Genomic DNA, 23,006 nt, shown 5'->3' on the forward strand with positions numbered 1-23,006 from the left:
TCAGTTATATTGCGTTTCAGGTGGAAACTTGGCTTGTTTACTAATCTTGGTCTACTTTTAGACCCCGGTAATGATTTCTTTGTTTGTTTGTTTTTTGGCTGCACCTCACAGCATGCGGGATCTTAGTTCCCCAACCAGGGATCCAACACGTGCCCCCTGCAGTAGAAGCATGGAGTCCTAACCACTGGACCACCAGGAAAGTCCCCTGTAATGATTTCTTGAGAGTCATCTAGAATATGGCTTATTACGATTATGCGTTACTGTCTTTCTTAAGGTATCCACTTTGGGGAAGTCTTAACTTTCACAGTTGAAAACTCGTAAAATCAGACAGGATGGTGACTTGAGTGAGCCCTGCTGGACATCACTGTCAGATCTGGAATGCTCTTCCTCTCACATCCAGTTGAAAGAATTCCTAATATAACGTCGCATGTATTCTACAGGACAACAGGCCCAGAGTCCCTTCAAGATTCAGAGGGGACCCATGATTTGTCACCTCGTCGTACCTGCAATCTGCCAGACACGGACCAGCTTTCCACGTGCGTCAACCCAGAAACAGTAAACACGTGGTGACACCATCTTTTTACCTTCCCTGCATCCTCCTCACTCCAGGGGAGAAAGCAAAGAGCGCAGCTCAAGGAAAGATACAGAACAGAGAAGTTTATTTTACACTAACCGTCCGAGAAAACAATCGCCGTAAACCAGTGCAAAATGTGTAACAGAATCCATGTGTGTCTTGGCTCTGAGAGCCCGAAGTGGTGATTTCCTCTCCTGCTCCTCCAGCCGGCAGGTGCCCCTCGGCGAACGCCGGCCTCAGTCTGCACCATCGACAAACATTCAACCCATCTGTAGCAGGTTATTTTTACAATTCATACCAGAATGTGTACAAGGGACGGGGAAAACCATACCGAATGAATAAGTGATCAGTGCTTAAAGTAAATACATGGGGCGGCACGGGCAAGGATCCACAGTTTCAATAAATACAAGTATAACAAGCATGGGTGGGTCTCAACTCGGTGGAATTATCTGCGTAATAATAATCCAGCATCAGACAAAACCTAGCAGGGCTGCTGAGCAGTGATGGGCAACAACGTCCACAATAACTTATGCCCTTGAGCGAGTCTGCACTGAACACATTCTGCGGTTTCCAAGGTGTCAGTTCTCTTTTCTCCTTCCTGTACCTCCCGCCCGCCCCACCACCCCCGCCCTCCCACCTCCCCGAAGGGAGCGGTGGAGCTGGGACAGCTGGGCGGCGGCGTCCCGAAGTTAGAACGCTGGCCCTCGAGCCAACGGTCAGGGTCCAGTGTACTCAGTACCGAGGGGCCACGTCTGTGCAAAGTGCGCGTCTCTCCATTTCCCAAGAAACCAGTGTCAGTACCTTCTGCGCGTAAAGCGGTGTTGGCCTCTGGGTCACTCCCTGTCACCCCAAACACCAAGCAAAGAGAGCACATCTTGGGGACTCACAGGCGGGGAAGCTCCTGCAGCTCGCTGCCTAGCGCTCTCGGATGGAGAGGTTAACCGGGGCCCTGAGTCAAAGGCCTCTGGCAGGCGGGCAACCACTATTGCTTGAGAGGCTAGAAGGAACCTGGGGAGAGAGTGATGGTCAAAACGGACAGGTGGGCAGCTATCTTCTTCCCCGTAAAACCCTGCGCCCCAGGGAAGGCCTGCAGGGCTTGGCGGAGACCCCCGGGTGTGACGTGTCACGCCTTTGTCCCAGGGCCTCGCCAGCCGCTCCTCGGATCAGCACTAAATCCATACAAGCTCCAAAGCACCTGGGACTCGACCCCAGAGGACGCAGCTGGGACACCCGTGGGTCATCGGCGGACCCAGAGCCCGGTGAAAGAAGATGCAAGAAAAACTCTCAATCTCTGGAAGCAAAGGAAGAAAAAGGGGGATTCCCCCAAAGCCAAACAGCCCCCCAGACCCAGTAACCTAGGCATCAGCGCCAAATATAAGGAAATCCCAAACACTCCCTACCATCAATGGACCCTCTCCTCTCTCTCCTTCCACAGTCTAGGGTCATAAATTAGGCTAGTCTTCCATCCAATAACTTAAAAAAGGACGAGGGATGTACTAAGTTTTACCTGGCTTGGGCCAGTTAGCAGCCAGTTTTTCTAGAATCTCAGTCACTGTTCAAAAATGGAGCTTGAAAATTCACGCGGGTGTCGTTAAGTCTTCACGCGGAGGAGGCGGGAAGGCGGAGCCGGGGTGGGGGGGCCGGGGGCGGGGAGGGGGCCGGGGGCGGGGCGGGGGGACCCGGGGGCGGGAGCGGAGGCCGGTGGGCAGCGCAGAGACCACGCCGCGGGGCCGGACTCGGGCGCCGGGCTCGTATTGCACAGAAGGAGGGGCCGCGGCTGGCGGCGGCCGCGGGTCAGTGGTCCCCGCACATGGGCAGGTTCACGAAGGTGAACACGTTGAACTCAGTCATGATGGAGAAGCACAGGAACACGCCGTATAGGAAAAGGCACCCGCACCCGAGCTTCCTGTCCAGCTGCCACTTGTTCAGATGGACGCCAAACACCTGCAAGGCACAGAGCGGGGTCAGAGGGCACGGGGCGGGGCCCGCCCAGTCCTTCTCCCTGGACTCCCCGCCCACCACCCCGGTCCCCCCGCCCCCGGCTCCCTGAAGCCGCGCGCCACGTTTCCCTCCTGCCTCCCCGATGGCTCCCTCTTTGTTCCTTTTGCGACCCTGTCCCCTCATCCTGACCTCTCACTGTCCGAGGGCGCCGGGACTCACACCTAGGCCTCACTTTCCTGTCTATGCTCACTCCGTTGCGGGTCTCCTCCAACTCCTCGTCTCTAAACCCCTCCTGTGTTCTGGCGTGTCCAGCGTGGGATTGCTCCTGAACTGGGACTCGTCTTTCCAAAGGCTGTCCAGAACTGTCCCCTTGGATGTCAGATAGGCGCTGCAGACTTAAGATGTCTGAACTCTTCCTCCCCAAACTTACTTCTTCTCAGCCCTTCAACAGCCCAGCTTGGACAGCTGGTCAGTGGTGAACCCCGTCCCCCAGCATTGTAGGGCTTCAGAGGAGCACAGGGATGCCCCGAAGCTAGAAGCGAGCACTCAGGTGTCACACACAACTTCCCTACAGGCCTGGGTGATGGGGCTGATATCAGTGGCTACCTCACGGGGTGGGGCGGGGGGTTGGTGAGCTCCAGATGGGGCAATATGCGCATTAAGCACAGTGCGTGGCCATTGCAAGTATAACCCTGAGTCATACCCACCTGAAGAATCTCCTAAACGGCAGAAGAATCGATTTATATGGGTTTTCACTTTTGTGTAAGGCAGTATTTCCTTTGGTAAAACCTTGACATTGGACTTGCATCCTGATCCTGTAAATTACTTCTCCTGCCCTTCTGAATTCCCATTCTCTAGTATATGTATGTTCACCTACCAGGTGTGATTCAATGAGTATTTCCTTGAAAACTTCAGGAGAAAACACACTGCGTCTCTTATTGTGAAAATTCAGTAACATATGTGTATGTTAACATACGTGTATGTTAAATTCAGTAACATATGTGTATGTTAACAGTCAAGTGGATCAGTCCGTGTGGTGGTGTGAACCTGTTCCCACCAAATGTGTCAGTTGAGTTGGAATATTAAATCGTACAAATGGATGTGATGGCCAAGGTAGCGCAGTGGCATAAAAGTGCACTGTCAGTCAAGTCTGTTCTCGGTCTTTGAGTATTGGTCAAATCCGTGGATTTATGGAGATGTTTAGTAACCTGGAATAGTCAGTTAATTGGGATATAACCTTCCATCGACTAATCTTGCAGAAAAAGTGGGCTCTCCCTTTGGCTTTTGATAAAAATTTGTGTTTGACATGAGATGGACCGAGCTTCTGAGAGGAGGCTGGCTCCTTTCGGAGAGGGAGAAGGCTTTCTCGTGGGTTGCCAGGATCCATTTCTGGAAGAAACAGCCATGAGACGGGGCATCTGGTGGCTGATTGTCTCCATCCACCGGAAGGCCACGCCCGTCTGGTGTCCAAACAAACTGTAGCCACAGAACCCACGGGGGTGGGGGGAGAACATGGGAACTGGAGAGTGGAGAGAGCTGCAGACCCACCGTGACAAAGACGGAGGCCAGGAGCAAGCCCACGGAGTAGATCAGTCCCCTGCTGTTTAGCCGAATCTGTAAGAAAGGATGACATGGAGTCAGGCTCCTGAAAGCATGTCTGCGGAGTGCGGGGCAGTGAGTACCAGTGAGTCCAGGGATGGAGGGCAAACGGCAGCTCCGCAGTAGGGACGGGCGATTTCCTGGACACCCAGGGTGCACCCTTGTCTGGTCCAGGCTCGGCCTGAGCCCTCTCAGCCTCCAGCAGGTGTCCACTGACTGCCCCTCGGCCACTTGAATTCTCCATCCTATGTGGCCTAATTCTTATTTCCTGGGGACCTGACCTCCAGGGAGCTTCAGCTTGCTCGACACACAACTTTTAGGGTAGATTTAATAACATGGGTCACGGGAGCAACATTTTGAAAAATATTACGAAACTTTTTATCTCTGTTGCATTCAAATGTCTGTGACCTTCACCCAAACTTGATGGGAAGTGGTGAGTGAGGGTTGCTATCTTGAGCAAGCAAAGAAGAGGAAAGAGTTAACATTCCATTTCTGAGATTTTGTTTTGTTTGTTTTTCACAGTAATACAGTGGGGTTAACTGGCAAACTTTGAAGAAAAAAAACCAATTTCCGGAATTCTTAGGGAACAGCGTTGTCCAGTACAACTTCCCGCAATGGTGGAAATGTCCTACATCTGTGCTGTCCAGTACGGTAGCCGTTAGGGACATGGGGCTCTTGAGCACTTGAAAGGTGGCTCAAGCAATAGAGGAACAAAAATTTTAATCTTACCTTTAATTAATTCAAATTTACATTAGAAGAACCACATATGAGTAGTGGCTGCAGTACTGGACAGAGCAGATAGAGAGTATTAAGGGGCCAACTGGGCCGACAAAGATGGTAAAGTTTCTTCCATGGTGTCGAGAAGATGCCCCTTCTGCTTTGTCCTGGGTCCTGAGGCCGGCTGCCTGGAAATAGGAGGGGTGCCTCGGGGCAGCCATGCTCACAGGGCGCCCCCCTGACCAGAAGCAACAGTGTCACCTGGAGGCTTGTTAGAAACGCAGAATCTCAGGCCCCACCCAGACCTCCCAAATCAGCAAAATCTGGGAACAGGGCTCATCAACCTGTATTTTAATAGACCCTCCAGACAGTTCGGATGCACGAGAAAGTTTAAGAGAAAGTCCTAAGGGTCAATCCACTTCTGACCTCCAAGAGTCCTGAGGATGGGACTTTGACATTCATTTTTCCCCGGTTCTCGTGGAAACTCTTATGTGCAAGCAGGTTGGGGGACTACTGCCGACCCCCAGCAATGTACACTGTCCTGCTGGGAGTCAAAGGCTCACCTGTGCTCACAGAAAGGAAAATGAGGCAGGTTGATTGATTTCATTACAGAACTAAGTGGTGATTATTAGTAGGAGTGGTTTGGACAAGGTTCAAGGTGCCTCTTGCCACCCTTGCCCCAGTTCACCCCCAGGTGTGGGTATGGTAACCTGTGGGTGTCTCTGTAGGTAGGTGTGTTAGTTCATCTTTTGGTGACAGGACAGTGCATGCCCTAAATAGCCAACCCTTTCTGTGGGGACCCAGAAGCCTAACACATCTCACTAAGCGATGTTCTGTTGGAGGGAATGGGCCGGACTCTCCCCTGCCCACAAAATCCCTGTGAGCCAACCATCTGCTGAACCCCAGCTGGGAAATTATGCCCATACCATATGCCTCCCGAAGACTAAGGGACACAAATCATATCTCCGTGACACTAAAACAATGGGTTGACCCGGTGAATCCATCGCAGACAAATGGGAGATCAGCCCCATCTCAGTCCAGCTGGTAGCTTAACTCCCTGCAGACCCTCAGCCAGGCTGTGGATAGAGCTTCCCCCTCTCATCAGCTGTGTTAGTATAAAGAGGCCAACAACCAGGAGTACATCACAAATGACTTGTACTGAAAGAGAGTCTCTTCTGAGCTCTTAATTCTCAACACTGCGTGGATTCTTCCAAGAAGGGGGCCATTGCATTCCCAGCCCAGCTCGCCCTGTGAGCTCCAGGCTCCAATCCTTGTCAGCAACAAGGATTGAGTAAAGTGACTTCCTGCCCTTAAGAAACCAAGAGCCAGTGAAAGCAAGGCAAAGCAGGACAGTTCTCTTTGGCCAAGGCTTTTCAAAAGGAATCATGTTCAACCAAAGCTTTGGAACTTCACCCTGTCTACATTCACATAAAGTCTCAAAGGACAGTGCTGCTGAAATTGTAAGTCGTCTCTAAAGACAACCAACTTTTGTGGGGTTTCTGAGTACTTTTCACTTTTTCACCTTTTTCTCTGCAGCTTCCTTGGCTAATGGACTGCCACACGCACCCAGGGGTGTATTTTTGTTTTTTCATTGTTAATTAGAGACCTGGGCTCTCGACGCCTGCATCGGTTCCTTGCTACCTTACTGAACCTCCACTTCCCCATGGACATGACCGTCAGGAATTAGGGTTCCTTCACTTGCCTCTGCTCCAACATGAACACCTCCAGCCATTGGAGACTATCGGTGGTTGGAGTCAGGGGTTGGCAAATGCAGGTGATGGGCCAGTTGTGGCCCATGTGACCCCATGGGCCACAACTGGCCCATGGCCTGCATTTATAAATAAAACTTTGTTGTAACTCAGCTTATTCATTGACACATTGTCTGTGGCTGCTTTCATGCTACAATGGCAGAGCCGAGTAGTTCTGACAGAGACGGTATGGCCCACAGTGCTTAATGTATTTCCTCTCTGGCCCTTTCTGGAAAAAGTGTGCCGACCCCTGGTTTAGGGCATGGGCTCCAGACCCAGCTTCCCGCTCAGTCACCCACTCGCTATATAATCATGGACAAGTGACTTAACTTCCCCAAACCTCAGTTTTCTGATGTATAAAATGGGGACGACACAGTTCCCACCTTAGGGAGTGGTTATGAGTACTAACTGAATTAATCCATGTTAAGCTTGAATAGGACCTGGTGTATAAAGTCCTCAATAAATCTGGGCCATTATTCTCCATCCACTCGTGATCTGCCTGGGCCCACTTCCCTGGCCCCCCAGCTGCTACTTTGATACAGTCGTCACCTGGCAGCTCCCTGGTCAATGCCTCAGTAGGTGACAAACCCCATGAGAGCAGGGACCATGGCATTTCATCCTCCGCCTGGCACGGGGTTGAGCACAGACCACGTGCTTGATATATAATCGGTGAACGATCAGGAATGCCCTTGAGGTGGCGTTTTGCGTGTGGTTTACAAAAAGGGCAGTGCTTCTGTGGGGCAGGGGGGACTGGCCAGAGAGACCCTGGATGATGTTTCAGAAGCAATGCAATCCCTGCCCCAAATTCCCTGTCTCCCTTCCCCACTTTTTTTAAGTGTGTATAGCTTTTTTTTTTTCACCCAACACTTTATTATGAATGCTTTTAAGCATTCAGAAAAGTTGAAAGAATCAGAGCATCTTATTTTTGTAATGAACTTCAAAGTAACCTAGGACATGTCACCCCCATCACTTCAGCCTGCATCTCACTACACAGGGTTCACTAGTAGTTCACAGCTCTTTCACTTTTAGATGCTATTTCCATATGGTGAAATTCACAAATCAGAATTGCACCATTCAATGTGTTTTGAGAAATGCATACACCCATGTCCCCCAAACTCCAGCCATGACATAGAGCACTTCCATCACCCCAGAAAGATCTCCTTTGCTCTCCCAGCCAGTCTCACCCAGGGGTAGTCACTGCTCTAAGCTTCTCCATCATACGTTGGTTTAGCCTGTCGTATAAATGGCATCTCACAGTGTGCACTCTTTTCTGCCGGGATCCGTTTACTCAGCATACGATTTTTTTAAATGTATTCCTTGATGTTTTTCATTGCATTGATAGCTCATTTCATTTTTTTATTGAGGTATCATGGACATCTAACATTACATTAGTTTCAGGTTTACAAGATCATGACTTGATATTTGTATATACTGGGAAATGATCCCCACAGTCAGTCCCCATACATAATTACAAACATTTTTCTTTCCTGTGATGAGGACTTTTAAGATCTACTCTCTCAGCAACTTTCAAATATGCTCAGTTCTTTTTTAACAGCGTACATATATGATGGATTGTTTAATTATTCTCCTCTTGGTGGGCTGCTTCTAGTTTGGGGCTATTAGTGTGTATTGATTTTACAACACAAGCAAAATGAAAAGAGGCCGACAGTGGGGACAGGAGAATGAAGAGAATGAAGACAGCTCGGGACTCCTCCGGGACCTCAAAGGCACCAGCTCACATGCTGGCAGCCCCTCTCTGCCATCAGGCACTGGTGGCCCTTACCAAACTGGAGCAATTCACCACCTCCCCCCACGCCCATCCTCTTTGGGAACATGCAGTTGAGTCAGATGGGGCCCTCACCTCCTTCCCACTTCTACTCTGCCCATCCCTCCCTAGGTCCTTTGCCTCTTCCAAGTTTACTGGGCCCCTGCTGGCTTTATCCCCCAGCTGACGCTGATCTCATCCTAACTTTCCCCGGGGGGGCTGGCTTCTTACCTCCCCAGCTAGTGCCAGTGCTCTAAGGGCAGATGCCTGGGTCTTGAGCTTTTTGTCATTCCACACAGCACCTAACTGCCCCCCTAACTCCACACACTGTATGTTTAAGTGAGCATCTGCTGGTGATGCCGCGAGAGAGAGAGAGAGAGAGAGAGAGAGAGGGAGAGTGTGTGTGTGTGTGTGTGTGTGTGTGTGTGTGTGTGTGTGTGTGTGTGTTATGTGTAAGGCAGTGAGGCTGGATGGCAAGGGGCATGACTGGAGAGCTGGGTGGGGAGACTGACCACAGTGAAGGTTGGCTTTAAGCCTGATCTTTTTAAGCAAGAAAGTCAGAGGGCACCAAAATTACCCTTTCCCCCCCAGTGGAGGCAAACTTGCATATGGTAGAATGCACAGATCTCAAGTAGACTGCTGGATGAGTTTTGACAAATGCGTGTACCCAGGTAACCCACACCCCAACGAGAATATAAAAAACATTTTCGTTACCCCAGTAAGTTTCCCTGAGGGCAGCAAATCTTAACCCTCCCGAACAACTAGTTTCTTGGGGGCTTGCTAAGCCAGACAATCTTAGGGTTAGCTAAGATGCTAACCTCTGGAAAAGACTTGGAGCTCCAGCCGCACAGTGTGGACCTAAACTGGCATCTCCCCGCTCCTGCCTCAGAGATGCGAGGCCCAGGAAGTGCAAAGGCAGGGAGTCCCCATGGCAATGCCCTTCTGAGAGCAGGCAACACACTCGGATTGCTCAGCTCTGACATTTAACGTTGTTTTTATTTCTTGCCTTCAAAACTACAAATTTTCATTCCCCAATTCCCTCTTGGCAGTTGTTGGAGAGGAAACAGGAGGCTGGCTTGTTCCCAAGTCAACAGGAATTTAGGCTCCGTGGATGTGTGGTTTTTAGTAGGGACGCACACAGAGACCATGACACCCCTAGTTGCCCGTGTGCACGTGGCTCATAAAACAGCTCCCTGAATCCTACACCGTTTGTTTGAGGACCTAAACCCCCAGCCTCAAAGACTCCGACTCTCCCCACATTACAGTTTAAAATCTCTGTAGGTTTTGAGGTCAGCTCCACCCAACCAGCAAATTCTTTTCAGAAAAACAACAAGCCCCTGGATTTTCTGTAATTTGGTTTATAACTTGGAACACATGTGGCGTGTCCTCTGCATTTTCTGACTTGGGTAGTTTGAACACTTCCTTGGGTTTTGGTTCCAATTGGATGCGTCCAGCCGTGACTTTACGTTGTATAACATCACAGGGCGGGGATCTCTCTCCTTGAACAATTAAATGACGTCAGAAAGTGAATAAGCCGACAGAAAAGCAGCACGTTAAAGGCAGCTGGTGCCCAAGTCCCTTCCGTTCCAGAGCACGCACACAAACACAGGATTGCACTGAATTCTAGTGGCTACTCCTCGAGGTGGCTTGTTCTCCCTGTAAAGGTGAGACAGCTGAGGCTCAGGGCAGTGAAGCTCTTAACCAAGGTAAGATTCTGCTCACCAGCGCGCGGGTGTGGGTTTCCCCGACACATCCAAGCAATTCTGCGACACCAGCTGAGTGGCCTGCACTTTAACCTGCCACTACCTACCTGGAAGCCGCAGCAGCTCCCACAGGTTAGGGCGCAGCTCTGCAAGGCTGTACCCGCCTCCTCCTACTTGAGATGCCAGCTGTAAGTACAGGCTGTCACCTGTGCTTTTGACGACTGGGTTATAGATTAGAGGTTCCCATGGAGGTTCCAAGAAGGAACCTTCTTCTTGGGTTCTACTAGTTTGCTAGAGGGCTCACAGAACCTTCTTCTTGGGTTCTATTAGTTTGCTAGAGGGCTCACAGAACCTTCTTCTTGGGTTCTACTAGTTTGCTAGAGGGCTCACAGAACTCGGAGGAAACCTTTACCTTACTAGATCACCGGTTTATTATAAAAGGATATAACTCAGATGGAAGAGAGGCACAGGGCAAGGTGTGGGGAAAGGGCTGGGGGCTTGCATGCCCTCTCGGTGGGGGGGGGCACTCTCCCTGAATCTCCACGTGTTCACCAACCCAGAAGCTCCCTGAACCCCATCCTTTTTGGGCATTTACGGAGGCCACATTATAGAGGCACAACTGATTAAATCAACGGCTACTGGTGACTGATTGCACCTCCAGCCCCTCTTCGCCCCAGACTTCAGGCGGTTCCAACCCTCAAATCACAGGGTTGGTTCTCCTGCCAAGCAGTCCCCATCCTTAGGTGCTGACCTCAAGTCACCTCATTAACAGAAAAAAAGACACCTTTGTAGCTCTCCTCAGGAAATTCTGAGGGTTTTAGGAGCCCTGTGCTAGAAACGAAGAGTAAATGTATATTTCTTATCATAAATCACAATATCACACACGGCCACAAAGCTGGTAAGGGGTCAAGCCTGCACTCAGAGTCGGGCTTCAGCCTGTAAATTCTAGACTCTTCCCTGCACCTCGCAGGGCACAGGGAAAAAGCTAGAGTTCTCTTCACTTGCTAAGAACTCTCCAAGGTGGCATCTGGGCCTTTGCCGCCCATCCTTTCTGGAAGAGTCCTGAATGCCCAGCAAGAACCACAGATGCCCGTGCAGCAGAGGCCTGGGGCCCCATCCAGGTCCCATGCTGCCCCCATCCTCTTGCCACTTCGGTGGAGCCAGCTGACTCCCCAGAGCCAGTACTGGCATCTGTGCCTGAGGGCTCCTCCCAGAACTGCGGAAGTGCCACCCGCCCCACCAATGTCCCTCTGGCCGCTGCTGCTGCCTGCCTTCCCGTCACACCTCCCCGCTCCCTCCCGGGCTTTCCTCCTCCCTCCCTCCCGAATAAATGCCTCACCCCATCCTTGTCTCAGGATGCAGTGGTCTCTGGGGGATCTAAACTTTGATAGACAGTGGGACTGAATCTGCTTCAGGTCAGCCCTTTCCTGGGGGGCCGGTAAAGACCCTGTCTTCCCTCAGGTATCATCTCATTTTCCTGAACCAGCACCTGAAATCTAAAGGGCAAGATTCACCTTCAGGGAATTGGGTGGTGTCATGGTAGCCCCCAGGGTTTTGTTAGAACAGCCTCAAGAAGAACCGTTCATTGCCATGTCGCGCAACGATCCCCAGTTACCTCTCCAGGTCTGTGGGAACAGCTTGTATTTAGACGGGCCCTGGCAGCGCTTTCTGCATTTTGCTGGTGTCCATGGTGTCAATACTCCTGCCAAGGTCAAGGGCAAGGTGCCAACCAAGGGTGGGGTGGGGAAGAGCTCTGTAGGTCTCTTCTTCCCCTGGGTGCTGGGGCAGCGTGTTCAGTAAAAGGAAACACTGGTCCGGCAACTGGAGTAGCATCCGGTACCAGGAGCCTGATTCAGGAACGCTCGCTAAAAAGGCGAGAAGGAAGATGCAGAAGCATCGAGAACCGACTGGTGGGTTATGGGCGCGCTGGCTGAGTCGGACACAGTTCTGCTCTCAGAGGCGGAGGGGAGATGACCGCCCACGTGACCGCAGAGGCAGTGGACGTGGCTGGGGCAGCTTCCTGGAGGAGGTGATGGCTGGCAGACAGCCAGCCTTGGAAGAAGGACCTTGAGAAAAGCCTTCCTCCACGTGGCCACTCCCTCCTTCTGGAAACATTCTCGGGCCCCACTTTCTCCCAGTCCTCCCCCTTTCTGGCTGACCACTCCTCAGCCTCCTTCACTGGATGGTTTTTTCCTACCTGACATCAGGATATGGTTCCGGGCTCCCTTCTCTATTTACACTTATTTCCTGTATGAGCTTTATGCTTGAAAACCCACATTAATGCTCTCGACTGCCAAACGGAGACCTTGCCTCTGAACTTCAGACGCCTTTATCCCACTGCCTACCTGACATCTCCACCAGGACGACCCTCAGACACATCAAACCTAATCTGTCCTAAATGGAACCCTGGGCACTGCCTCTTAGATATGCTCCCCTCCACCCCTACCCAGGCTTGTCTTCTCCACGTCACATATTTTCTCTTTCCTACAAATGCTTCATAACTGGTCTTGGGCCTCTGTCTTGTCTGGCTCCAACCCTTTCCCCAAGCAGTAGCTGGAATCTTCTTCCTAGTAGGACAATCACACCACCCCCTTCCTTGTCTCCATGACCACGGCTCTCAGCGTTCTTGCCCACGTGGCCTCTCTGGGCTCTAGTTCATTCCTGCCACTTATCCCTCTACCTCCCCGCCTCCCACCCCCACCCTCTGCCCCCAGGCAGAGGAGCTGTCCTCGGGTCCTTCCATGCACAGAACTTTTTAGTGTCTTGGTCTTTTACTAGCTGTTCCTTCTGTTTAGAAAAAGCCTCTCACCTTTACCTCTCTACCTTTATCTGATAATCTCAGATTCTCAGACTGTCACTTCCTCACATGCATTCCAGGTGCCCTGATCTCTGCCACACACAACCACATGCTGGCATGACTCCTGCATGACCAGCTCTCAGGAGAGCACGTATCACACTTGGGTTCGGAATTGCCTGTGTGGTCATCTCCTCCCAGAGGCTGGGGCTCCAGGAGCACGGGATGGTGTCTGTCCAGCTCACTGAGGTGTCCCCAGCGATGGCGACCAGCTTAGCACACAGAAAGCAGTCAGTTCATGTCTGACCAGAAGAAGGAGGAGAACATTTCTGATCACTTCTTTTTACCTCTGTGGATTCTGGGATCAGGTGGGCTCTTGCTTGGAAGCAGAAAAAGACAGACACCCTCTGCTGCCTCTGTTCATTGCTTCTAAGATTTAATTTACATTTCTAAGCCCCAGCTCAGAAATCAGATTTGCCCTGGCTGCCCGGAGCCTGCCTGGTGACTTTCTTCGTTCGGTTGGAGCAGGCGGAACAGACATTTGTCACCAAAATGGGACAAGAAGTACTCATTTTCCAAACTGACTTTTAGAAATAGTTTTTATTGGGGGCACTTAGGCAGCTAGCTGGCTTCTGAGCAAGACACAAGTACTAAGAAATGCCAAAATCTGTAAAACTGCCTTGGTTCCTCGCTGTCAGATGCCTGAACCTAATCCTTGCACAAAACAGCTGTCTCAGTGGTAATTATCCAAAAATTGTGACCTGGAAATCCATCTAGGCAAGATGGGAAAATTGCTTCATAATTGTAGCAGGTCGCTTGCAAGGGCGAGGAGGCCATTAAACCCACACAGGCTGCTGGGTGCCGATGTCAGAGCTACAGAAAGATGTCATGTGGTTACTGAAATGCTAATAGATGGAGGCCTCTGAGTGTCCTTTCGGAAATGACACCCTCTCCCGGGAAAAGCTGGAGGCGGACCTGAGGGGAGACCAAATTGCTCATGGCCAATAAGCCTCTAAATGCGCTTTTCCATGAACCTGGAACTATCTTTCCGAGCAACTTCTGCATCTCGGCATGAAGTTACACATTGGTGCCCCTACAGTGTGCCTGGGCACGGGGGCTGGCCCCCAAGGGCCTGATGAAAGCGGCGGAGGGACCCAGGGCCTGGACAAATAGATCATCTTCATGGAAGGATCCAGAGCAGTTCCTCCAAAACTCAGAGAGAAAACGCTGTAGACTCACCACTTACTGCAGCCTTAGGCAGTGGCGATTTGAGCTGCACCAACGCCTGTGAAATCTGGGCGTCAGGAGTTCTCTTCCCTCCCGGCTCCTTCTCTCTTTACATGAAGTTGAAGTGCTCACCGAAGCCTTAATAAGCAGACCCTTCCTCTCTCCCAGCAAAGACTCAAACTCAGGGGCCCCAGCGACGACCCCTCACGCTCCTGGGCGCCAGCCGGGAACGGCGGCCTCTGTGCCACGATTTGCTCTGGCCACAGTTCTCCCTGGCCCAGTGCGAAGAGAAGAAACCTCACTGCCCTCTCTCTGCCTCTTTCTGGCTGTGGGATTTAAGCTCTGAGGCCCTGGGTGCCTGACCTGCAGAAGCGGGCCTAGAACAGCACTGCGCTTACAATGAATCCCTGACCCCGGCCCGCCTTGCCCCGCGCTCTGGCCTTCCTTCTGTTTTCAGACACAGCTGCCCGGGGTACCCTCTTTCTACAAGGCGCCCCCTGCCCCTCAAATCCCCCCACTCTTTTTGGCCACTCACTGCTCAGCACAGAGCCCACCGCTCTGGGCAGCGGGTCCAGAGTGACGGGCGCCCCTCACTGTCACACGCCCACCTCACCATCTTCACGGGCTTCTCCTCTGAAGTCAGTGCCCCCGTGTTCGTCCCTCATGAGTCTGTCTCCCTCGACCCGACACACAGTCTAAGGGGGAGGGGCTGGCCTGCCTTGTTCACTCTGTATTCCCAGCTCCTCACCAAGTTCCCGGCACATGGTACATGCACGATACGCACCGGTTGCGGAAATGATGCTTGTCTTACTTAGCTGTTGTCAGAATTAGATGAGCCCATGTGTGCACGGCCTCGCTGGAGTTGCTGGCGCATAGTAGGGACTCGATGAATGTTAAGCTATTCTCAGTGCTGCTCTGTTTGTCCCCTGCACTGTTCTCAGGTCAGCCTGTCCCTCCCTTCTGCGCTGCTCAAGTGCCTTCCTCCCCAAGTGAGGTGGTGCGGAAGGGGAAGTTAGGATCCATCCATCCATCCATCCAACAACTATTTCTTGGGCACATTCTAAGTACCAGGCACTGTGCCAGGCAGAGAGGAAACAATAAATGAGTAAGACGGGCACAGTTCCTGCCCTCGGGGAGATCACTCCTCTGCGGGAGGCTCAGACAAAGGGGCAAAGTCAGCCTTGATGGTACCTGCTGATGATAAACACAGCAGCGACATCTGACTCAGGTTTGGGATATCACAGTGGACATCCAAGCTGATACCCGAAGGATGAACTGGAGAGAGAGACAAGGGGAGTCCTTGCTGGTGGCCCTTCCCCGCTCTGTGAGGTGGTCTGGTTCCAGGGGACAATTTTCTTCGATCCCTAACTTCCAGGAAAACCAAAAGACATAGCTTGGTTGGGCCAAATTGGGCCACTGTTTTGGTCTACCATTATTAGACAAAGAGGTAGCCTTCACAAGTAAAGTTTCCCAGAAAATTAAAGTCTACCTTTCTACATGCCGGCACCCTGACTGCTTTTGATGAAAATATTTCATCCTTAATTTTGTCTGGATGACTGAGAATGACCACCATGAATATACATTATTTAACTGGACTGAAATATTGCAACACTCTCAGGAGCTACTGATGTACGAGGATTGCTCGCCTCTGCAATTGAGGAAATAAAATGTATTCTCTATTTAAACAAGTAAAAAGTCCTGCCGTGTGGATGGCAAACGCGAAGTGGACAAGGTGTTACACTCAGGCTCCAGCCACAGGGAACTGATCCTGGTAAGTAACTGTCAGACAAAGTAGGGAAGAGAAGGGGCCAACAGGGACGCAGGGAAGAGCTTATGTGATGCTCAGCATGGGCTGTGCTTGGGGGCAGTGCCTGGAGGGATGAGAGGAGTCAGGCGTGTGGGCAGGACTCGGGGGGTCTGCTCATAGAGATTTCCTCCCTCCTTGAATGCCCTCTCAATCAAAGAGATGAAACTATCTCAGAAAAATAAGTAAAAAGTAGCATTTTAAAGAATGCCACTTGGATCTGAGGGTGGTTTGATTACTCTGCCCCTCCCCTGATTCAGTTTACCTGGCTGCCTCTACCTGCTTCTTGCCCATTTACATTTTAGTTCTGCTTCAGGATGAAAACTTTTCCTGACAGTGAAGATTATCACTATTTATTAAACATGGATTCTAGAATACACTGCTTTAACTGCAATATAATCATGGGCTTCCTAACAGTTACTAAGTTTTGAATAGTACTGAAAAATAAATTAACTAGTTTTTTCCCCCAGAGAATTTTAAAAGTTCAAAATGTAATCTCCTTTTCAACAAATGATGCTGAAACAACTATATATCCACATGCAAAAGAGTGAAGTTGGATCCCTACCTCACACCATACGCAAAATGAAATCTCCCTTGATTTCCCTAGGGCTCATGAACTGTTTATAGATTATTGAATTTCTACTTTCAAAAGAGAGGCCTACATTGGATGCTGGTATCCCTGGAATAAAAAGAAGATCTCTCTGGCACTGGTTACAGAAACAGAAGCATTTGGATAAATGCTTCTTTCTCTGGACTTTTCAACCAAACATTTTCCCCCAAGAGCACTCTCCTGTGTGCCACGGCCGCTCATAAACCAGAAGCGGGCTGCTTCTTCTCCTGCATTTCCCCCTCAACTTCAAAAATAAAGGCAATCTTCAACCACAGAATTTGATGTGCTCCTTGTACAATTCCAGAAGAATGACCGGACTGACTGATGACCCAGTTATGTCATCCACAGATGGAAAACATGAATTTGGGCCAGACATCTAATAGGGCCTGAATTTTTGTGTTCATGATATCACCCTATCACTAGAGTTTGGAACCTGAAAAGGGTGTGTTTTCATGGGTGTGGGTGTTACTGATATGAGAATTATGTTTAATTTTCTGTTCTCTAAAGAGTGTTGGGAGAATGTCAGGAGAGGAAAAGAGGGCATGATTTACGGCAGACAAAGTGCCTCGTGGAGTTGGGAGTTCATGTTCAATCAGGAAGATTTCACAGCTGGTAAGAGGGGTTGGTTTACCTCCAGGATGAGCTCTGAGTTTTGTTTTTCAATGTTTTTGATTTCACCTTCCGTGACTGTACCCTGTAATCCCAGTAAAGAAAAAATAAACATAGTGGATCTTAGGGACCTTGGAAGGATTTGCGTCCCCTGCTCCTGCCTGTTCATCCCTCCCTGGAGAGACTCAAGGTGGTAAAAGTCTATTATTCATGGACTGATTTTCCAGGTTATTTAGAGCATAGTTTCTTCTCATCGTTTTGCTGCATGCTTTTTAGCCACTAGAGAAAACAAAAAGTAGTTGAAATTCATGTAGGGCTGAAGTTTACTTCTTCACAGCTTTGACAAGAGGAAAGTGGGAAGGTGAAACAAACAGGAATCAACCAGGTGGATTGTTGCTGAACTCAATGGATCTATACCCAGCACTCCGAGCTGGGTTCAGGGACACAGAAGCCAGGCGGAGTCTGGGGTGCCGATAAAGATGGATCAGGAAATGAAATGACAGACAGTACACCGCATTTAGAAGAGGCAGAGCCCTTGGAGAGAGGAAGGAGACATCCAAGACCGAGCATGACCATGTAACGACACAGGGTCACCTGTAGTACGTCCTAGGGAAGTCAGGGTGTGCTCACAGCAGGGCTCTTGCTTGGAGCGGGATACACAGGCTTGAGGCCTGAGCTGAGCTGGGTGATAACGGGAAAGGCTGAACGACAGAACCTTTCTCTATCCTTTGCTCAGGCAGCATCGTCTCGCCTCAAAAATAAATGTTGAACCAACTTTCTTTTTTTAAATGGCATTTATTTATTTGTTTTTAAAATTTTTATTTTATTTATTTATTTATTTTTGGCTGCATTGGGTCTTCATTGCTGTGCGCGGGCTTTCTCTAGCTGTGGAGAGCGGGGGCTACTCTTCGTTGCGGTGCGCGGGCTCCTCATTGCGGTGGCTTCTCTTGTTCCAGAGCACGGGCTCTAGGCACACGGGCTTCAGTAGTTGTGGCGCAAGGGCTCAGTAGTTGTGTCTCGCAGGCTCCAGAGCACAGGCTCAGTAGTTGTGGCGCAAGGGCTTAGTTGCTCTGTGGCACGTGGGATCTTCCCGGACCAGGGTTCCAACCTGTGTTCCCTGCATTGGCAGGCGGATTCTTAACCACTGCACCACCAGGGAAGTCCCTGAACCAATTTTTTAAAAAAAATATTGGTTTGGAGGGGCACCTTCCCCTGCCCCCAGGTCTCAGCTTGGACCTGAAGCTTCCCTCTAAGTCATGAAAGGCAGCTGTTGGTGAGGCTAGTGCAAGTGCAGCGGACGATTCACTCAAGGCTTCCATGACATTCAATACCTTTTTCGTGGCTCAAGTACGTACGAGCCCCATCCTGTGTGCTCTGAGGATACTCATCCTCACCGAGCTTCCCGTGGTGAGAACGTGAAGGGGAAGGCTGTGTTAAAAAAAAAAGAAAAGAATATGCGGGTGCCATGAAGCTGCCCCTAAATTGCGGGAATGAGATTAGGATAAAATAAAATGAAATGAACATTGTCGTTCTGAAAACTAACGAGGCATGTATAAAGAGCTCCAAAACGTTCGTCTTCTCTATAGCAATTCCAACTCTGGGAAAATAATCAAAAGAGATAGCCTCAAATGTAAATACAGTTTTGTGGTTAATTTCTGTAGCTCTTTAAACTCTATAAGATTGATGTGCTAAGATGTCTGTGGCATCATTAGTTATAACAGTGAAAACCTTGAAGCAGCATCCGTGTCCAACCGCAGCAGGATGATTAAGTAAATTTTGGCATAACGAGGATATCAAACTGCCTAATAATGATGTCTTTAATGAGATTTTTAAGGAAAATATGTTTGCTGTGTGTAAGAAGAAGTATTTTAAAAAGCAATGTGCAAAATTGTGTAGCGTGACATCAGCTATGTCAACCAGCCTAGGAAGAGAAGACTATGCAGAAATGTTAACAGTTGATATCTCTGGGTTGCACTATATGGTTTTTATTTCATCCTCTAAAGCTGCAGCGTCTCATGGGGCAGCCACAAGTCATGTAGCTATACAAATTTAAATTCATTAAAATAAAATAAAAATTAAAAAATTCAGGCCTTCACTTGTTCCAGCCACATTTCAAGTGCTTAAATGTCTCCCGGGGCTAGTGGCTACTATATCCCACAGTACAGCTAGAACATTTTCATCACCGCAGAAAGTTCTGTTGGGCAGGCACTGCTCTAGAGTTTTCTCTGATTAGAATTTCTCTAATTAAAGTTCCTCTAATTTTCTATGAAGACCATGAGCTATTTTTATAATCAGAGAAAAGGAAGAAAAAAGTAAAGTTCAGATTCGTGGACTGTAGGAAAAACCCGAGAGGTTATTTTAGGAATGGCAAAACAGAATCAAGGTGACTTGTATTGAAAGGAAGCAGCGAGGCTTTAATGAGAGTGTAAACACAGTGGAAAATACTGTTCTCAGATTTAGTACAGAAAAGATGTGTTAACCAGAAGGGAGGTGGTCCACACGGGACCCAGGGAAAGGAGCTCAGAGGCACGGTTAGTCAGTGCGCTCAGCATGGCTGGAGTGGAGGGGGCAGCTCGGGGCGGCAGAGAGACAGGCCCTACGATATGGGTGGACGCTCGGATGGCAGCAGCTCAGCAGCCCCAGTAGAAGGTTATCCAGCAAATCCCTCCTGTTTGGACTCCACTCTCAACCGGACACCCCGGACCGCAGAACTCATCTGCGTCTCCACTCCTTCCTGGGTACACAGCTCAACTAATGACCTGGAGCTCCCTTATAGCTAGACGGGAACGTATGACTTATCTGGACAGTGGGTCGGGGCAGCCGGGACATGGACCACTTCCAGGCCTCATCCAGAACCGATCTGCACCATCCTCCGTGCCCTTGCCCTCTCGGTTTTCTGAGTAGCCGCTGGAGAAGGACTCCAAGATGGTAGAACCACCTGATGGAATAAGCCTCAATCCCTGAGCTTCTGCTTGAAGCGTCCACAGGAGCTACCAGGATAGAAACATCTGCAGCGGATTTTGAGCAAGAAATAAACCTTTGTCGGGCTACCCCAGAGAGATTTTGTGGTTATTTGTAATAGAGTAGTAGCAATGCTTATTCTGAGAAATAAAATTCTAACTTGACCTCCCGTGGGGAAGGTATCAGTGCAGCAGGTCTGGTTATTCAATCCTGCTTGCCTCCAGCGGAGCCTAGAACTCTCAGGCCGATGAGAACGTGGCCCTTGGAATGTTCTTTATGTCACTGACTGACGATGTTGGTGTGTACACTGGAAGCGATGGGGCATACTGGACCAGCTTGGCAGAATGTTCGGCAAGCTTTATGAGGTGTACCTGGTGTCTGTGCTGAGATTCTGAGTTCTGTGATCACGGCTGTGCATGTTGCAGGAGTGTGTCTACCTGACCAGACCTCCAGAGAGCCTCAGACTCCATCTCCTGCACGTGGCCCCGTAGTGAGGCAGGACTTGGAGGCCTGCACCTGACCTCTCTGGACGTCTCCTGATGCATCTTATTTGCCTGTGGCTTTTACTCTAAACCCTTTGCGCTAATAAACCTTAGCTGCGACTATGACCTGCTGTGGAGTCCCATGAGTACTCCTGGTGAGTCAGTGAACTTGAAGGTGGTCATGGGGCTCCCCAGATACCTCCCCCATAAGGTCTTTCTCCAGGAAAACAGAGCGCAAGTCATTGGGAATAAGTATGCTTTCTATCTGGCACTTGGCTGTGTTGGTACCGTCTGCCGGCATTCTAGCATATACATCAAACTCTTGTGAATTTGGTTGCTGTGAGTCCATTCATCAGATTCTGACTGACAACAATGGCACTCTTAGGAATCTTGGGAAGATTATCTGGAATCCTGTGACCACCCAATAGATGATGCTCCTTCAGGGGCCAACCTGGATGACATTTCTTCAGTGTCTCTCTTACATGCCACTTAACATGTGATAAGATGAAGCAAGTTCACAGAATTAGGACGAGCCGTGACTGAGGTAGAAATAAAGGCTGTGGAGAGAGATCCCATTTGGCGGCGGTGGGGGGTGGTGGGGTCCAGGCAGGAGTCCTGAATGAAGTGGGCTTTGCGACAGACCTGGAGGGCGGAACATCATTTCAAATGGGAAGAGTGACGGGGAGTGTGTGCATCTGAGTCAGGGTCTGCAGGAGGAAAGACTCCAGCAGGGGAAGCGCAGGGCACCTTCAGGGGCTGTGAGTCTGCAGGGTGCTAGCTCAGCTCTGTGCAATATCCGAGACAGCAGGTGGTCAGGGGGGCATGGTGTTTCGGGAGCACTGATGGGGGATCATGGAAGGGCTGGCCTCTGGTGGGCATCTGTTTACCTTACAGTCAGCCTAGGCTAAGTGGTCCTTCTTCCTGGGCTTAGGGCCCAGGATTAAAACTCACTCCTGGGCATATACCCAGACAAAACTCTAATTCAAAAAGATACATGCACCCCTATGTTCATGCAGCACTATTTACAATAGACAAGACATGAAAGTAACCCAATGGACATCTGTCCATCGACAGATGAATGGATAAGAAGATGTGGTACATACATACAATGAAATACTACTCAGCCATTAAAAAGAATGAAATGATGCCATTTGCAGCAACATGGATGGACCTAGAGACCATCATACTAAGCGAAGTAAGTCAGACAGAGAAAGACAAATACCATATGATATCATTTATACGTGGAATCTAAAATATGACACAAATGAACATATCTATGAAACAGAAACAGACTCACAGACATAGAGGACAGACTTGTGGTTGCCAAGGGGGAGGGAGAATGGGGTTGGGATGGAGTGGGAGTTTGGGATTAGCAGATACAAACTATTATATATAGGATGGATAAACAACAAGGTCCTAATGTATAGCATAGGTAACTATATTCAATATCCTGTGATAAACCATAACGGAAAAGAACATGAAAAAGAATGTATATATATGTACAACTGAATCACTTTGCTGTACACCAGAAACTAATAGAACATTGTAAATCAACTATACTTCAATAAAAGAAATTTAAAAAAAATTTACTAAGGGAAAAAAATGAAAAAAAAATCAACTCATCCACAAAAAAAAACATTAACCTCTAATGGAAAATTGGGTAAAGGGCATAAAGAGATAATTATCCTAAAGAAGAACCCGAAAGGCCAATACATGTAAAAAAGAATACTCAGTCTCTCTGGTAATTACAGAAAGATCAATTAAAACACAGTTAAGGGCTTCCCTGGTGGCGCAGTGGTTGAGAGTCTGCCTGCCAATTCAGGGGACACAGGTTCGAGCCCTGGTCTGGGAAGATCCCACATGCCGCGGAGCAACTAGGCCCGTGAGCCACAACTACTGAGCCTGCGCGTCTGGAGCCTGTGCTCCGCAACAAGAGAGGCCGCGACGGTGAGAGGCCCGCGCACCGCGATGAGGAGTGGCCCCCGCTCGCCACAACTGCAGAAAGCCCTCGCACAGAAACGAAGACCCAACACAGCCAAAAAAAAGTAAATAAATAAATAATTAAAAAAAACCCCACACAGTTAAAAAAAAAAAAACTCATGCTGCGGAATCTCTCATAAAAGTCATCAAAAACATCATTTTGTAAATCCATGTACTTCGTCAGTTTGAATGTTGTCATTTTTTATTAACTGTCAAACGAGCACCTACATGATCTGGGCCTGCCTGTCCCACAAGTGCATCTCAGGCCACGAGCCCCCAGGCTCACTCTGCTCCACTTACCCTGAACCCCTTCCTTCTCTCCAACAGGCCAAGTGCACTGTTGCCTCAGGGCCTTTGCACGGGCTGTTCCTTCTGCCTGCAATGCTTTTGCTCTGCCCTGCCCCAATTTTCCCATGGCTGTCTCTCTCTAGTTATTCAGACTTCAACTCACAGTCACCTCTTGTAAGGAGCCTTCCCAGACCCCCCAGGTAA

At 49.6% G+C, this 23,006-nt stretch overlaps 1 protein-coding gene across 4 annotated transcripts in view; it reads right to left on the bottom strand.

Moving 5' to 3' along the window:
- Positions 1-642: 642 nt before the first annotated feature.
- Positions 643-23,006, bottom strand: part of SLC24A3 (solute carrier family 24 member 3) — a 465,640-nt gene continuing 443,276 nt past the window's right edge. For 2 of the 4 annotated variants that reach the window (XM_082431659.1, XM_082431656.1), the window contains 2 exons: positions 4,064-4,129; positions 643-2,518 (listed from right to left, as the gene is read on the bottom strand). In XM_082431659.1, coding sequence (XP_082287785.1) covers positions 2,418-2,518; positions 4,064-4,129 — 167 coding nt within the window. In that variant the 3' untranslated portion in view covers positions 643-2,417. The other 2 variants (XM_082431657.1, XM_082431658.1) reach the window with 2 other exon arrangements.

This window comes from Balaenoptera physalus (genome assembly GCF_965194825.1).
Source record: "Balaenoptera physalus genome assembly, chromosome: 16".
Taxonomy (NCBI): domain Eukaryota; kingdom Metazoa; phylum Chordata; class Mammalia; order Artiodactyla; family Balaenopteridae; genus Balaenoptera; species Balaenoptera physalus.